This window comes from Agelaius phoeniceus, chromosome 19 (genome assembly GCF_051311805.1).
Source record: "Agelaius phoeniceus isolate bAgePho1 chromosome 19, bAgePho1.hap1, whole genome shotgun sequence".
Lineage (NCBI taxonomy): Eukaryota > Metazoa > Chordata > Aves > Passeriformes > Icteridae > Agelaius > Agelaius phoeniceus.
In genome coordinates this window covers 11,145,555-11,162,942 of record NC_135283.1, presented here as the reverse complement: position 1 = coordinate 11,162,942, position 17,388 = coordinate 11,145,555, and the positions used below count along the sequence as shown (strand labels likewise).

The following is a 17,388-nucleotide window of genomic DNA, read 5'->3' as shown; positions in this document are numbered from 1 at the left end:
GCTGTTTGATTTATAAAAGCAGCTCTTGGAACCATTTGTCTGATCTCGTGGGCAATGTTTGTGTTGTCCCTTTTCAGGAGAAATCCTGGGTTTGTTGGGACCCAATGGAGCTGGGAAAAGCACATTAATTAATATGCTTGTTGGAGAGATTGAGCCAACCAGTGGGCAGGTATGTTCCATGCCACAGTTACACAAAAAATCAACCCACACTTCCATTTTATTGTTATTATTGCAAGCACTTCTGAGGCCATTTTACTAAATCCATGCAAATGTGGGTTTTTTTGCTAAAATTACGCAAAAAGAATTTGTAAATTTGCAATATTCTGGATTAAGGTCTGGGCATTTTCCTCACAGGTCCTGATGGGAGATGATTCCTTGGGGCTGAGCAGTGAGGATGACTCTGTGAAATTCGTGGGGTACTGTCCCCAGACCAATCCTCTGTGGCCAGATATCACCCTGCAGGAGCACTTTGAGATCTATGGTGCTATCAAGGGCATGAGCCAGTCTGATGTTAAGGAGGTCATCAAGCGGTGAGTTGTTAATTACAGAAATCTTTGTGCTTGAACTGAAGTTGCTTTTTTTATCTTCAGCCTTATTGCTGGAGGGGTTTTTGGCTTTTTTTTGTGTGGTTTTTTTTTTCCCCTTCTCACCTTTCCTAATGCAGTTTTTGTTTCCATTTTAAACCATTTTAAGCTTGGTTGAAATTCTGCTGTTGTGAATTCGTAGATGAAGAGATGAAGGTTCACCCAGACAAAATTCAGTTGGGATTTTTCATTTTGGTGCATGGTTTTTTTAAAGTTATTTTTCTGAGGTTCTAAAGTACTGACAGTGACCTTTAGAAGTAGCAAGGATGGGGACAGTGACCAGTAGAAGCTGCAAGGACGGGGAGTCCTGAGCTTGGAGCTGTTTCTGTTGTCACCAAGGCTCCTCCAGGACACGTGGCTCTGTATGGAAGCTCCAATTCTGCTTTTTGCTCTGCTTCTTTTAATACTTGATACGCAAATATTTGTAACTGAGCTCTCCCAAAGGAGCTGTTTTGCATTCTCTGGTGAGGGGGAAGCCAAACCCTCCCAACCTTTCCCACCTGGTCCTTCCCTCCCCAGCATCGCCAGCGTGCTGGATTTAAAGGACCACCTGCAGAAGACAACAAAGAAGTTGGGCATGGGGCTGAAACGCAAGGTGAGGGGGGCTCTGGGGTCCCCCTGGGGGTCCCCAGCACCCTCCCTGTGCTCACCCTGCCCCTCTGCCTTCCCCCAGCTCTGCTTTGCCCTCAGCATGTTGGGCAACCCGCGGGTGACGCTGCTGGACGAGCCCTCCACGGGGATGGACCCCAAGGCCAAGCAGCACATGTGGTGAGTGCTGTGGCTCAGGGCACCAGCCTGCTCTGGGCACAGTTATCCATCCCTCCCTGTCAGCCACAGACAGGGAATAACTCACTGGGCTGGGCTGGAAGGGTCCATGAAGATGATGCAGTTCCACCCCCCTGCCTTGGGCAGGGATATCTTCCACTGAAGCAGAAGAATTTCTGCTTAATATCCCATGCAGCCCTGCCCTTTGGAAGCCATTCCCTGTGTCCTGTCCCTCCATCCCTTGTCCCAAGTCCCTCTCCAGCTCTCCTGGAGCCCCTTTAAGCCCTGGGAGGGGCTCTGAGGTCTCCCCAGAGCTTCTGTTTGGATGAACACCCCCAACTCTCAGCCTGTGTCCATAGCAGAAGTGCTCCAGCTCTTGGAGCATCTCCACGGCCTCCTCTGGGCTCTCTCCAGCTGCTCCTCCTGTGCTGGGAGCCCCAGGGCTGGACACAGGACTGCAGGTGGGGTCTCACAAGAAGGGGAGCATCAGCCCAACCTGTCTGCCAGAGCAACTTGGGAATCACAGGCTTGAAGGTTGAAAGAAATCCTTACAATAATATCAGGAATGCAGATTTGAGCTGTCTTTAGGAAACTCAGGTGTTAATTGTTGCTGTGGGAATAGCATTAATCCATAAATAGAGGATTATGAGGATTACTGAGGCAGGATTTGCTGTTCCCTGGCAGATGTTTTTGTCCAGGGGTGCTTTGGGTTGTGTTTTGCAGGAGGGCAATCCGAGCAGCCTTTAAGAACAAGGAGAGAGCAGCAATCCTGACCACACACTACATGGAGGAGGCAGATGCTGTCTGTGACCGTGTGGCCATCCTGGTGTCAGGGCAGCTCAGGTACCCCCAGATCCCCCTGGGGCAGGGGGCACAGGCAGCTGTGCTGATACTTTCCTTTATAAACCCTTAAAAATACAGATAAATTTGGTACCTTAAATTTGGTACCTTGAATGAATCCTTCCCAGCAGAAAGGATCTGTGTGAGGTTAGGCTGTTCTTGTGTTTTCTGCCTGTAATTTATAGGTGTATAGGTACAGTCCAACACCTGAAGAGCAAATTTGGCAGAGGATACTTCTTGGAGATGAAATTAAGGGAAACAGCAGATGTGCAGCAGGTGGAGTATCTGCAGAGCCAGATTTTGCACATCTTCCCCAACGCCAACCGCCAGGAGAGGTGAGGTTTGACAGATACCCAGAAAATACTGATATTAATCAAATTAATCAAACCCTCTGATTTCACAGCAGCTCCTTGGCACTGGGGAAGGAATGTAAATATTTACACACAGCTTTAAAAAAAAGGAGGAATAAAAAAAGGAAGGGATCTGGAAGGCAGCAGCAGAGCCCGGGCTGGCAGGGCGGGGGCCCGGAGCCCACACAGATGTTTGGCACAGAGGAAGCAAAACTGGATTTCTGCATAGCTGTTGCCTGACAGCTTCCTCCTGAGTCAGGGCCCCTGGGAAAGGGCTGAAACACAAGTTTCTGACTCTCTGCCCTTACCTGGAAATGCCTGAGGCCTCTGGGGGTCTCGGTTCCAGGGTGGGCTGGCTGCTGTTCCACCAGCAGCTCCAGTTTGGCTCAGTGGCTGCAGAGACTCCACCAAGGGCACTGCAGGCATCCAGAGCAGTGTGATCCTTGAGGGATTGGGATTGGGATCCTTCCTCAAACGTGGGAGATGGGAGGGAGGGAGGGGAGAGTTCCCTGTGCAGGGCAGAGCAGCTCCCTGGGCTGCACTGGGGGTTGCAGGAAGAATCTGTGATGCAAACTTCCAGGATGTGCCCAGCTCTGCTGAAATCCAAACCCTCAGGGCTCTGGGAGCTCCAGGAAGCAAACCTGAGTAAGCAGAATAGAAAAGAATGAGTCTGAGTGGAGGAGCATGAACTTAGGACAGTCTCAGGTGGTCTCAGCTGTGCCATTCAAATTCTCTGAAAAATCCCTTTGCCCAGGATTTTTCTCCTGGGAAGCTGAGAAGCCTCAGAGAAAAAGGAAAACAATTCTTACCTCATTTGCTTCTCCTGTGTTTTGCTGCTTTGGAATGTGTTTGGAGATTGTTTACCCACAGGTGATTGTTCCATTGGGTTCTGCTGGGAGTTGTTTTCACTCTTTGGCCAATCATGGCCCAGCTGTGTCAGGACTCTGGACAGAGTCACGAGTTTTCATTATTATCTTTTAGCATTCTGTAAATATCCCTTCTGTATTCTTTAGTATAGTTCAGTATATTTGTAACCAGGAAGTTTGTGATAGCCCAAGTGAATCAGACTGTTGGTGTAATTTCACCTTGATACAGCCTGTAGGAGTGACTTGCCTTTGGGCTCAGGATGCTATCAGGCTCTCATTTAAATCTAAAGTAGACACTGCACTTTTTACAACAGCAAGGCCTTATACAACCCACTCTAAGACTCAAATATTTCAGACTCAACCCAAACTTGAACCTGAAGTGTACGAAATAGGCCCCTACTAGTGAAAAATGTGAGTGAACAACAACTGTTGTTCAGTCCAGGATGGTCTCTCAAACGTGTTGAGTTGCTAATGCAAATTAACATCTCAAAAATCCAAGCAGCCTGCTCCTCTTTCCTAAGAACATCCTTTGAGGGCTGGAAAATGTGGTTACAAAGACAGGTATACCTCAGGAGCAGAATAAGAAAGGATCTAACTGGGATATTAGGGACAAGATTGGGAGTTTTAAATGGAATTGATTCAGAAATAGTGATGAATAAACTGGCCACTGCAACAGGTGGCCTAACAGAATTGAAGCAGCCTTTACAGTCATCTCTCAGTTACATTATTTTTTAATATAATATAGTATTATAAAATAATAAATTAGCCTTCTGAGCACATGGAGTCAGATTTATCATTCCTCCCCACCATGGGGATCACTGCAAATACAATCCTCTGCAAATACCATCCTCAGCTGATGCACCTGGAGCTGCATCACTGCCCTTCTCCTGTGTGACCATGACAATCAGAATTCCTGCAGTAACCTTCAGGAAAGGAGTTCAAATCCATTCCATGGGGTATTAATATTTGTATTTTGCTTGAAGCTAAATTTGTTTTGCTTCTTTGTTGCAGTTTTGCTTCCATCTTGGCGTATAAAATTCCTAAAGAAGATGTACAGTCACTTTCACATTCTTTTTCCAAGCTGGAGGAAGGTAATGAAGCACCTGCCATACATCACACACACAAATCCTTTTGTCTCCCATAACTGACACTTCTGCCATGTGATGTCACTCCTCCATTTCTGTTCCAAATTTATTGAACTTAATTTTCCTTTCCTGATGTTTGTCCCCAACTCTGTTTCTTGGGAAATCAAGAGTAAGTGAAGTGTCCCTAAATCTGCTCTTATTGACTCTTTCACCAGTAAAACACACCTTCAACATCGAGGACTACAGCTTTTCTCAAGCAACACTGGAACAGGTGTGTTGAATTCTGGGTGTGTGAGTTTAAACCCTGGTTTTTGAGTGTAAACTCTGCCAGATGAAGGTGTCAGAGGGCAGGGGTGGCTGGGATATTTGGAGGGAATTCTTCCCTGTCAGGGTGGGGATGGAAGGGCTGGGATGGAATCCCCAGAGCAGCTGGGGCTGCCCCTGGATCCCTGGCAGTGCCCAAGGCCAGGCTGGATGGGCTTGGAGCAGCCTGGGACAGTGCAAGGTGTCCCTGCCCATGGCAGGGGTGGGGTGAGATGACTTTAAGGTCCCTTCCAACCCAGAGCATTCCATGATCTCTCAATGATGGACCCTGTGCAGGCAGCTCATCCCCCAAGCTCTGCTCTCAGACCACTGGAGCTGCTTTGCTGATGCCTGTTGGGGCATTTTTGGGAAACTAAATTCCCTTTTTGCAAAGTCAATCACATCTGCCAGCTCTCCAGCTCCTCTTTATTCCTGTTTTCCCCTCTAAAAATAAGATGCCAACTGCAGTGACTGGAAGAAAGCAAATGTGTGGAATTAGTGGAAAAGTTGCTCTGATTTATTCCGAGAACAGACATTTGCTGTTTGTAACTGGAAGGAAGGTGAAGCTGAGACTTGTAATTGCTTATTGTGGATTAATTATTGCTGACAATTAATGTCCTTCAGTGCTGAACTTCCCTTTCATTGAAGAAAAGAGGTAGGAGGGTAGGAGTAAGGAGAAAAACCTCAAAATCCTAAAAATGTCTTACTCAGAGATGAAGCAATACATTGAATACTCATCAGGATTTTAGCATGAGTTGTATTTGTGACCAAGGAAGTTCTTACAAGGAGCATGGGCTCTTCTTGGCTGTACTTTTACCTTTTTGATAATTATCTAATAGGTGAATTAGATACCTAATTTAAAGTTAATAATAGCTAATATTTATTAGTTTTCTAACTGAAAATTCCATTCCTTCTCTGTTGTTTTCCAGGTGTTTGTGGAGCTGGCTAAAGAGCAGGAGGAGGAGGACAGCAGCTTTGGCACCCTGAACAGCAGCCTGTGGTGGGAGAGGACACAGGAGGACAGAGTCATTTTCTGAGCTCCTCTGGGTGCCAGCACCAATCCTCCCTCTGCTCCTGGAGCTGGGCTGGGCAAGGACAGCTGGGTTTGGGAGCCCTGAGCCTGTCCCACCATCCTGGCCTTGCAATAGGAGCTGTGAGCATCCCAGTGCTCCTCTGGCTGAGCCCAAACCCTCCTCCCCTCGCTGCTCCCGGGTGCTGCTGGGCAGGAGGGCACTGCCACAGCATCTCCTGCACTTGGTGGCTGGTGCAGGAGCTCCCAGCTGCCCTCCCCTGGCTCTGCAGGTCGGGCTGTCCTTCAGTGTCTGAGCAGAGCCAGTCTCTGCTGGAGCCTCCTGCCCCGGGGTTTGCGGGCTCTGGCCGTGCCCATCCCGGGCTCTGTGCCCATCCTGCACACCCATCCTGGGCTCTGTGCCCATCCTGCACACCCACCCCTGCTCCTCCCCAGCCCAGCCACCCCTGCTTCTGCTTTGAAGATGCACCTGCTTAGAAGAGAAGGGGAGAAAGCTCTGCAGAGTCCCTGTCCCTGTGCAAGGAGGCTCCTGGGCTGCACGGCCAGCTCAGCTTGGTGCCCCACCTGCAGATCAGACCTGGCTGCTGCTGCTGGCACTGCCACCCCCTGCCCTGCAGGCTGGCAGCTGTGGCTGCCCCTGGGGTTTGCCCTGCGTGCTGGGGGCTCACAGGGTGGGCAGGGTGCTGTGGTTGTGCCCTGTGTCCATTCAGAGCAGTCTGATTGTTCCCCTGGCTGGGACAATGCATGTCCTGCCAGCTGCTCTCACACACGGGGCTTTGGAGGGGGTTGCATTTTCCTTGCCAGTGCAGTCATCAGCTCCAGTGTTCCCCAGTCCCTCGTTGTTGTGGTTGCAGTCAGTAACACAGGGCCCATCTTGTCACCCATTTTGTCACCCCCTTTGTCAAACCCCAAATAAAAGGGTCCCAGTTCACAGCCTCACCCATAAGAAAGGTGCCTTTGGTTTGCATAGAAGCACTAAAAAGAGTAGGATATGTGGTCCTTTAGCCTGAGATATGACAGATGTGTGTGAAAATATATTATTTTTTTGGTTTTTTCTACGCAAAGCTATCATCACTTTTTTTTTTTAGTTTTATAAGGGGAAATTAAAGATTGCTCCCAGTTCATTTTGCTCTGCAATGAACAGATACAGAGATGTGTTTCTATTGAGACATTGGCTTCATAAGTCATATCATTTATGTATCTTCACTTTAAAGTTAGAAAAGACCTTGTTTTTTCTTGAGAAAACTCAAAAAGAAAAAATGGGTAAATTTGGAGTTGTGTGTCCCAGCTGTTTGTAATTATCAGGCAATAATGTGTGTGATGTGTCTGATAATGGTTTATCAGTGTGTTCAGCCAAAATCTGTTTCCATCAGTTTCTTACATAGGGAAATGTGAACTCCTTATGCAGAATTTCACTTCCTCTTTTGTACCCACAGGTTGCACAGAAATGCACAACTTTGGGGTTGCAGTTAAAATTTGAGCCCAAGCCCTACAGAAAGCCCTGAACACCCCAGGGAAGCACAGCCCTGGAAATGAGGGATTAAAAGGACAAGATTCAAGCAAACTGCAGCTCCAGCACTGCCTGACAGGGGTGAAACTTGTCAGAAAAGAAACAAAAAAAAACCCCAAATTCAGGTGTTGCATTTATTTAGCCCCAGCCCTGCTGCTGGCTGGGAGCTCTGAGCTTTTGCCTTTATTTGGAGAAATTGGGGACTCAGAATTCTCTTGGCACTTCCCCATGCAGGTGTGTACACAGGCTGAGTGCGTTTTTCCCAAATCCCACATTTCTTTGGTGTCTTTTTGCCAGTGGTGTTTCAGCCAAGTGTCACCTGCCCATCAATCCAGCACATTTTTGTCACCTGGATTTAGGGAATTAGTGTGACCTGTGAGCAGCTTTGGTGTCTGCCTTGAATTTATTCTTCCACTTGGAGTTAATAGTCTGTAAAATAGTTCTGTGCTGTCTGTTTCAGATGTTTCCATATTTCCTCACATTTCAGATGGGAAAACTTTGGGTTAGAAGCCAGATGAGCTCAGTTTGGTGCTGTTGTTTATCTTGGAGGAGCCCAGTGGATGGTGGCACTGGTTTTTGTGCAGCTCCAGAAAGGACAGAGAATTTGGCTCAACTGATTAATTCCCTCTTTGGGTGGGATCTGTTTGGCCTGGTGACATCATGTGTCAAAATGGGGCAAAAATTCCACCCCAAAACATCACTGTCCTCACGTTAGAAGCGTTTCAAAGTGTCCTAAAATGTCTGTAACTGCCAGAATAGGGGAAAAACCAGGCAAAATTAAACCAGGGAATGCCCTGGGAACAGCAGATTTATTCCTGGCACTGGAAGCTCTTTGTTCAGCTGTTATCAGTGCCATTCCAAACCCCATCCACCCAACACACACCCAGCCTGTGCTCCCAGAGATAAACTGGATTTGGGGTAAATCCAGCCACCTTGGGTCCCCATTCCCAGGTGAGCAGGTTGGAGCTGCCTTGCAGGGCTGTTGTGATGGATCCAAAGCTTGGAGAACACCTTCACTCGGTGCTCTTGTGACAAGGCTGTGATTTTCTGTGGAGAGTTTCAGAATCTGTCTGGTTTTGCTTAGGTTCCCAAGAAATGTCCTTATTTAAGAGTTATCTCTGTTCAGCAAGTGAGATTTCTGGCACAGCCAACACGCAGAGCTCTGGCAGCAGAAGCAGAGGGTGTCAGCCTGAAGGTGACACCTTTGGGACACTCCTGCTGCTGCTGGGGCACCTGCAGCTCCTTTTACACACTTGCCTTTCTTTCAGCACTTGGTTGTACTTGTAAAGGTGAGGGTTTTCCTTTCCCAGCTGGAAGTACTTCCAAAATAAAGATGGCTTGGGTTGTTAAACTCTTGGTTGTTTTGCTGTGTTGCAAATGGGGATGGTTCTCAAAGCCTGGGGTGCACCAGAGTTTCAGGTGGTTGGGCTCAGGCAGAGCATGGGGGACTCTGGTTGTGGGCATGGCCAGGGCTCTCAGGCTGCAGTATTTACATATTTTAAACCGAATTTGGGGGAATTTTGCAGTGTTTCAACAGCTAGCTTTGGGCTAGCAGTGACGCCCTGGCAGCTGTGTGGTCCTGGCATGGCACTGTCCCTCTGCAGGGCTGAATCCCCTCCAGCCCCTGGGAAATGAACCCCAGATGAAATGAAACAATTCCTTTTTGTGCTTGGAGCTGTGGCCCAGGTGAGTTCAGTGGGCGAGGGGCAGTGGAATGGGGAGCTTTGGCTGGGGTGGGACGTGGCAGGTGCCCTGCAGGGATGGAGGGCACTGTCTGCTCCTGCCAGCTCCTGCACAGACCCTGCTGAGGCAGGGGGCAGCTGGACACCTCCAGCCTCACGGCCCAGTGAAGGCTGCTCCAAAATAAAAGGAGTTTGTGCTCCCTGAGCTCCTCAGTGGAGAGGAAATAACCCCAGAGAAGTTTAATCCGAGCTTGGGGACAGTTCCCAGCACTTCATACTCCTTTGTTTCTGATGGTGTGCAAGGGCAGCGTGCCATGCATTTATTTTTTTTTTAAGCTGTAAAATTAATTAGTTCCCTGATAATGCTTCTTTTAAGAGATGTCCAGAAAGTCCCTGATTTAACATGCTGAATTTCCCTTTGATAAGGGCTTCCCAGAGCTCTTGCTGTTCCTTTTTCCTTTGCCTGGCATGTCCCCCTGGAAGGGTCTGGGTCCCTTCCCAGCCCCTCTCCTCCTCCTGGCAGATTCAAGGGCTGGTCCTGAGTCCCCTTCTCAGAAATCCTCTGGAGCATCTGCTTGGGGGATTTAACTGATCAGAAAAAATATCAGCAGATAGTAAAATACCATTTTATTTGTTTAATTTTAATATATTTTTATTATTTATTATTTTATTATTATTTTTATATAAATTATGTATATATAAAATTTTAATATATAAGTAAATATATAAAAATTATATATATAAATATTATATATATAAATATTTTATATATAAAGAAATGTGAGATGCACCATGGATTTCTCCCTTTGAACTCAAAATATAAAGTTTTATTAAATTCTATAATGTTTTATTTGAAATTATTATTCATTTTTATTAATTTTACTAATAATTACTAATTATTAATATTAATATCAGCAGATGTTTTAATATCTGAAGCCTTGAGGGGTTGGAGTCCCACTTCAGCAGCCGGGCCAGGAGCAGGATGGGAAGTGCTTGGAGCAGGTGCCGTTTTTCTGTGAAAATCCTTTTCTGCAGCTGATGTGCAGGCAGGACAGGGCTGGGTCCCACCCTGAGGCACAGTTTTGGTCAGAAAAGTGCTGGTTTTTGGTGAGGTGTTTCTGCAGTCTCGAGGAGCTTTGCCTGTTGCTCCCCTGTTGCCCAACACGAGGGGATGCCGGAAAACGCTTCTGCTGCTCTCCTAAATGAGCTCATGCCTTGAAAATGAGAAAATCAGCAGCTGCAGCAGAGCCCCAGCCTTTTGTTAAGCAACGAGGCTGTGGTTTGAGGCAGCTCTGCAAATCACAGGCGCAGTCCTGGAGCTCTGGAAGTTCTGGGCCAGTCCAATCCATTTAACTCGTTGAGTTATGCCATGGCCATGCACCCTCCCAGCTCCTTTGGATTCCTTGGCTTCTCTGATTTCCTCACCTCCCTGCTCTGAATGCAGACCCACTGGAAAGATGGTTTGTTTTTAAACTCCCAACACGTTCCGTCCTGCTTCCAGCTGTGCGGCAGCTGCTGGAAAAGCAATTAAAAGGAGTGGAAATTGGGAAAAAAACCGCTCAAAACAACAGAGAAAGGAGAAGGAAGAACTAAAAACCCCGTTGGTGCTGGGGAGCAGAGGAAGGAGCATTTGCTGAGCCAGGCTCTGGGCACAATGAGGACAAGGCAGCAGAGTTTTTCCTCTGGAGAAGCTGGGCTGGAGACCCCCTGAGTCCCCTTCTCAGAAATCCTCAGGAGCATCTGCTTGGGGGATTTAACTGATCAGAAAAAATATCAGCAGATATTTTAATATTATTTTAATTTTTAATATATTCTTATTTTTATTATTTTTGTTATTATTTATTATTATTAATTCCTATAAATTTTTACATATAAATCATATACATTTTTACCAAGTATTTTATATGTAAATTATATACATTTTGCCACCTCTCAGGAGTGAAGGCTCACCCCATCCAAGGCCACCCCAGCTCTGCTGCCCGCTGGGAACATCTGCAAGGGTTGAGTGCAATCCTCCAGAGCGTGCTGTAAACACGCCCAGGCTCGGGGCCAGCTGGTTGTAGGTGCTGTTCCAAGGCTGGGTCATCCCTGCAGAAGTTTTGGGAGGGTTTGGATCATCCCTGCAGAAGTTTTGGGAGGGTTTGCCCGGGTGACGTCAGCCTGGAGAGGGGCAAGGCCACCGGGCTGAGCCTCCCTGGGGCTGAAAAGGGACCAGCAGCCCCAACACCCCAGAGCTGCAGGAGAGACCTGGGCCCCATGGAGAACACACCAGCAGGTAAGCAGCCACAGACCTCTGCTTTCTTCCAGGGGAAAATTAATTAAGAAGTAGGGATGGGAAAATTCTCCGTGCAGGGTTTGAGTTTTCGTGAGGGGATGATGAGGTTTTCCTAATTAGTGCTTTATGATGCTTCCCTCCAGCTCTGTTTTCTGGTGGACTACAAGTTCACAACAAAATATTTTACAGGAAGAGGAGCAAAAATATTCAGCTTTTCTGGGGGTGTGTGGGTTTTGGTTCTCCCTGTGGCTGCAGGTTCAGCACTGGGTGATGATCCCTCCCTTTGCTCTCCTCCTCCTCCTGCCCTGCTGTCACTAAAGGCATCTAAAAATACAAAACCCCCAAATTTCACTTCTCTGTATGAGCTGAAGCTTTGGGCTTTGATTAGGGACAGGCTTAGAGTTGTTATTTTCAAGTTGAGGGTAGGAAAAAAACAACCTATTCCAGTCTGAGCTGGAGGGGAGTCAGTGCAAATCTGTCTCGGGTTTATCAGATGCAAACACAAAAAACTGCAAGAACTGGCAAAGAGGAGGGGATGGGAAGAGCTCTGCACTCTCCGTGTGCAGGGATTCATCCTTGACTCTGGGAAAGCCACTGGATCCTCTGGAAGTGTGAGATGCACCATGGATTTCTCCCTTTGAACTCCAAATTGAGAGGCTCCTGCCAGAGCTCCTGAGGAGCAGCTTGATTTTAGGAACTAAAATGATAAACTCCAGGAATGCTTTGGGTTGGAAGGGACCTCTAAAACTCGCCCAGTCCAACCCCTTTACAACGAGCAGGACACCTTCAAACAGACCTCAAAAAGTTAAATTTATAGAGGAAAACAGTGTGAAGAGGTGCCAAAGAGGAATTCCCTGGGATAGTAAATAAAGGGATTATATGGGATGTGCCTTCCTGGGACAGCTTCTGGTGGAGCAGAGCTGCACACAGGATCCAGGAAAAGTTATTGCAACACCTTGGCAGGGAGTTCCTGGAGAGCAGGAAGTTTGGATGCACTTAAAGAGCCCCTGGAGACATCCAGCTTTACAAGTGATGCTCTTGAATGGATTAAATTTCCCAAACATCACTGCCTCCAGTTTCTGATGTGTTTATTTTGCCTTCTGCATCTGAAGTTTTGAGCCTCAGACCACACAGAGGATTCTCTCTTGGCTGGTTTTTTTTACCTTTTTGGTAATTATCTAATAGATTAATTAGATACCTAATTTAAAGTTAATAATAGCTAATATTTATTAGGTATCTGACTGAAAGTTAAATTCCACAGCCTTTGTAGGCAGCATCACTTGTTTGAATTCCTGGCTTCATATTTGGCTCCCAGTGGTATTTGCTCCTTGCTCCACGGGCAAAAAGCAAATTAAAACTGGCAGAAACTTGGTTAAAATGTTCTAAAAAGCTTTAGATTTGCTTCATCATTTAAAAATTGTTTGTTGTGACTGCAGAGATTCCGTGCATCCTTTAAAGACCATCATGTTTTCATGTTTTCCTTGTTATCCAAACATCACCACGCTTTGTTTACTACCCAAACATCCTGGGCTGAGCTGCTGCTTTCAGTTCCTGACTGAAACCCAGACCTGAGCAAAAAAAGAAAAAGAAAAAAGAAAGAAAAAAGTGACACTTCCTAGAAATCTCTTCCTATTTACCTTTAACTTTTAGTGCAGGCAGCAGGGAGGAATCGTGGGAGGAAGTTTGGGGAGGGAAAGAGAGATAAAGTAAGATAAGGTAAGCCCTGTGATAACTGGGATCTTGGATCCCTTACCCCCAGAGCACACAAATATTTAATTATTCCAAAAAACAAGCAGTGAAGGGAACAGAGCAGTGGAACCCTTTATTAACTCCAGCTGCCCAATCCATGAAATCAGGAATGCTGTCCAAGGGGAATGGAGGCTCTGCCTTTGAGGCTGCTTTGATTTTGGGTTTTTATGATTTTGGGTTTCAGCCACTTGAAAGGATTAAACCACAAAAACATGCTGGGAGGTTCCCTGCCCTGCTCCCCTGGGAAGGGGGTGAAACCCATCACTGTGAACCTGCTCCTGTTCTTGCTGCTTGGCCACAGGGTTCAATCTGGAGCTGAAATAAATATCCCAAAGAAATACTCCCTGCTCAGCATTCAGGAGGATATGAAGGAGCACGTGGCTGTTCTAATCCTGCCCTGCTCTAACTGCATTGAAGTTCCTTAATATCTGGGTGAAAACAGAACAAACTGGTCTCTTACCAGCCTGGTGAAGGCAGGCAGTGGCAGCCTCTGTTTTGGGTTATTTTTAGCATCTGCCCAGTGTTTGTAACGTGATTCAGGGCCTGGTTCAGAGCCCAGGGCACGTGAGCAGTGCTCTGCCAGCAAACCACATCTCTGAGGCCAGACACAAATTCACTTCCTGCAGTGAAACGTGGAAAGTGAGCGGTTCTCTGTTTCACAAAGCCTCTTTGGGATGAGGAAGGATGAGTTTGGGTGAGGAAGGATGAGTTTGGGTGAGGAAGGATGAATCTGGATGAGGAAGGATGAATTTGGATGAGGAAGGATGAGTCTGGGTGAGGAAGGATGAATTTGGGTGAGGAAAGATGAATTTGGGTGAGGAAGGATGAATTTGGGATGATGAAGGATGAACCTGGATGATGAAGGATGAACCTGGATGAGGAAGGATGAATTTGGGTGAGGAAGGATGAATTTGGGAGGATGAAGGATGAATTTGGATGATGAAGGATGAATTTGGATGATGAAGGATGAACCTGGATGAGGAAGGATGACTTTAGGTGAGGAAGGATGAATCTGGATGAGGAAGGATGAATTTGGGATGAGGAAGAATGAATTTGGGTGAGGAAGGATGAATTTGGATGATGAAGGATGAATCTGGCTGAGGAAGGATGAATTTGGGATGAGAAGGATGAATTTGGGATGAGAAGGATGAATTTGGGATGAGGAAGGATGAACCTGGCTGAGGAAGGATGAATTTGGGATGAGAAGGATGAATTTGGGATGAGAAGGATGAATTTGGGATGAGGAAGGATGAACCTGGGTGAGGAAGGATGAATTTGGGATGAGAAGGATGAATTTGGGTGAGGAAGGATGAACCTGGATGATGAAGGATGAATCTGGCTGAGGAAGGATGAATTTGGGTGAGGAAGGATGAATTTGGGTGATGAAGGATGAATTTGGATGATGAAGGATGAACCTGGATGAGGAAGGACGACTTTAGGTGAGGAAGGATGAATCTGGATGAGGAAGGATGAATTTGGGTGAGGAAGGATGAATTTGGGATGATGAAGGATGAACCTGGATGAGGAAGGATGAATTTGGGATGAGGAAGGACAAGTTTAGGTGAGGAAGGATGAATTTGGGATGAGGAAGGATTAACCTGGATGATGAAGGATGAACCTGGGTGAGGAAGGATGAACCTGTGCACGTGGAAGAGGCAGCTCAGAGCCCAGCCCAGCTCTCTGTTCCCTTGCATGATCCTGCCCTATTTCCTTTCAATTTTAGTTGTCCAAAGTTAAGGAGACAACTTTTCCCCCCTTGGCATGTTGCTGGCTTCCTCTGAAGTGCTATTTAACTCCCAGTGACCTGTTTTGTTCTAAATTACATCATTTTCTTTCCCATCTTAGCTGGAAAAATGCAGGGGGCATCCAAGAAAGCCTCACAAATATTTCAGCAAACCTGTGCTCTCCTGTGGAAAAATATCCTTCTGGTGTGGAGGATGAAGACAAAAAGTTTCCAGGCAAGTGTCAGTTCCTCCAAAGGGAAATCAGGATTTCTACTACCCAGTATTTTCACGTTGCATTGTTTTTGTGTGAGGGGATGTGAGAAGGCTCAGCTGTGGTTCCCTGGGAAATGTCAGCAGTTCCTTCTTCCTGTGACACTGCAGATCTGCCTCGTGACAGAGCTGGCTGCTGCCTTTTGCTTGTTGATCCTGCCCTGTTCAGAGGAACACAATGTCCAATTCATGGCTCCAGTGTCAAATTATCCACAGACCTCGCTGGCTCTGGGACTAACAAAACATGTTTTCCATCTGAGACCTTGCTGGGATTTAAACCCAGCACACCTGTGGAACAGCTCTCCCTGGTGCACAGGGGAAAAAAGGCCTGAGCTGGGTTAGAAGGGTCCTGGAGGAGCCTCCCCAATGCCTTGCAGTGGCTCCCTAAAACAGAGGCAAGATTAAGGGAATAAAAGTGGGTATTTATTGCAGGCCTTCAATAAATACACCTTGGGCAGCCAGAAGCCTCTGAGGGGTACACCCAAGGTGGACAATGGCACATTTGGTCCATTTACATATCAGGGGTTAATCCTCCAATTACAGCTTCAGATAATGAAGTAGTTTACTCCCAATTTCCAGCCCCAGTTCACTGTTGTTTCCATCTCCCCAGGCCTGAGGCAGTGAGCTATCCTTAATTCCCAGGCCTGGAGAGGAATTTTTTGTCTGGGTAAAACGGGAGAACAGCAGCTGTGGAGTTTTAGAGTGATACCCTAAAGGAGTGGACCTGAAAAACAGAAAAGCTAAATCCTGAGGCACCAGCACTTCCCTGGGATACCCCTCACCTCTGCATTCCCCCCCTTCCTTCCCTCCTTCCTTCCCTCCTTTCCTCCCTCCCTCCCCTGCAGGAATGGGGCCCTCTCTGGTTTTCCTCTACATCCTCTGTGACTCTGCAGGGCTGACCATGGACTGCCCTCACCTCTGCATTTCCCTCCTTCCATTAGGAAAATTAGTCCACAAACAGCAGAGGTTTATATTCAAAAAGGAGACAGAGGAGTCCTTTTTACTTTATTCTAATAAAGGCCATGGGGCATTCCCCTGGGGTCTCTCCAATTTTTGGAGGATGCAGCCTCCTTTTTTATCCCAATTTCCAGCCACATTTCCCTTCTCTCTTTCCCCATTTCTGAGGTACTTGAGAGGTTCAGACTTCCCAAAACACCTGATACCAGAGATTTCCCTCTAATGTACAACCCTCCCTTTTCATTTTTAATTCTTACGGAATTTAGGGGTTTTTCTTCCTCATTGTTTCTTTCAATACCTAATTTCATTTATCAGCAAACCTAAAGTTTATCTGTAAACTCAAATCCCTTTTTCCATTCACCAATCAGTGGAATCCTTCCCATTGTTTCTTTTATCTCTCAGTGCTGGTGTTATCCACCAGCAAACCCACAGATGGTTTGGAAAGACAAATCTGCCATTCCTCTCACTTCCCTCCCTGCAGGAGTGGGTGGCCTCTCTGGTTTTCCTGTACACCCTGAGGGACTCTGCAGGGCTCATCATGGACTGCCCCTCACTGTCACCCTGATTTTTTAAGTTTTTCTAAGCCTTTGGATGTTTATATTCTTGTAACAAACCTTCTCACACACTTTATGGAAATAACTTGTTGTTTTGCATTCTTTTAGAGAGAAGGAGAAATTTGAGGGACTGTTGGTTTGTCATTGGAGAGGTGTCACCCCCCCAATCCACTGTCACTTTTGGAAATCTATAAATGTTGGAGTCAGAAATTTAAAACCTCTCTTTTATCTTGAAAAGAGCAGCACGTCCACATCGTGTTGTGTCCTATATTCAATACCTAATTTCATTTATCAGCAAACCTAAAGTTTATTTGTAAAATCAAATACCTTTTTTCCATTCATCCATCAGTGGAACCCTCACCATTGTTTCTTTCATCTCCCAGTGCTGGTTTGTAAAGACAAATCTGCCATTCCTCTCGCTTCCCCCCCTGCAGGAGTGGGTGGCCTCTCTGGTGTTCCTGTACATCCTGAGGGACTCTGCAGGGCTCATCATGTACTACCCCACCCAGGAGTTCCCCTACAAGGCCCTGGGGCGCCTGGACGAGCCGGCCTTCAACGCCTCGGGGGTCACCCTCATGTTCACCCCTGCAACCAGCAGCACCCGCAGGATCATGGCCAAAGCGGCTTCCAGCTCATCACTGAGGGGTAACAGCTCTTAAATCCACGTTCCTGCGGTGGCTCCAGTGGTCCTGACCCACCCTCGTGGCAGGGAGGGACAAGAGCATTTGTCCCATGTGATTTTTGAGGGGGGAAAATGGTGGTGATGCCCAATTTCATTGTTGTTGTCTGAATATTCAGACAAGAGCTGTGTGACCATGTTCACAGGGCTCTGAGGATGAGGGAA

At 46.9% G+C, this 17,388-nt stretch overlaps 2 protein-coding genes across 5 annotated transcripts in view; both read left to right on the top strand.

Moving 5' to 3' along the window:
- The window catches only part of ABCA5 (ATP binding cassette subfamily A member 5), a 48,276-nt gene extending 39,592 nt beyond the window's left edge, over positions 1-8,684 (top strand). For all 4 annotated transcript variants that reach the window (XM_077188135.1, XM_077188132.1, XM_077188133.1 and 1 more), the window contains 9 exons: positions 78-169; positions 355-530; positions 1,104-1,179; positions 1,258-1,352; positions 2,073-2,192; positions 2,375-2,524; positions 4,417-4,496; positions 4,706-4,761; positions 5,723-8,684. In XM_077188135.1, the coding sequence (XP_077044250.1) occupies positions 78-169; positions 355-530; positions 1,104-1,179; positions 1,258-1,352; positions 2,073-2,192; positions 2,375-2,524; positions 4,417-4,496; positions 4,706-4,761; positions 5,723-5,830 (953 nt within the window). In that variant the 3' untranslated portion in view covers positions 5,831-8,684. The remainder of the gene's footprint in view (positions 1-77; positions 170-354; positions 531-1,103; positions 1,180-1,257; positions 1,353-2,072; positions 2,193-2,374; positions 2,525-4,416; positions 4,497-4,705; positions 4,762-5,722) is intronic.
- Positions 8,685-11,234: 2,550 nt separating this feature from the next.
- Positions 11,235-17,388, top strand: part of LOC129127977 (ATP-binding cassette sub-family A member 9-like) — a 34,547-nt gene continuing 28,393 nt past the window's right edge. Inside the window, exons 1-3 of the mRNA XM_054644974.2 lie at positions 11,235-11,290; positions 14,885-14,997; positions 16,979-17,189. Of these exons, the coding sequence (XP_054500949.2) occupies positions 11,272-11,290; positions 14,885-14,997; positions 16,979-17,189 (343 nt within the window). The 5' untranslated portion in view covers positions 11,235-11,271. The remainder of the gene's footprint in view (positions 11,291-14,884; positions 14,998-16,978; positions 17,190-17,388) is intronic.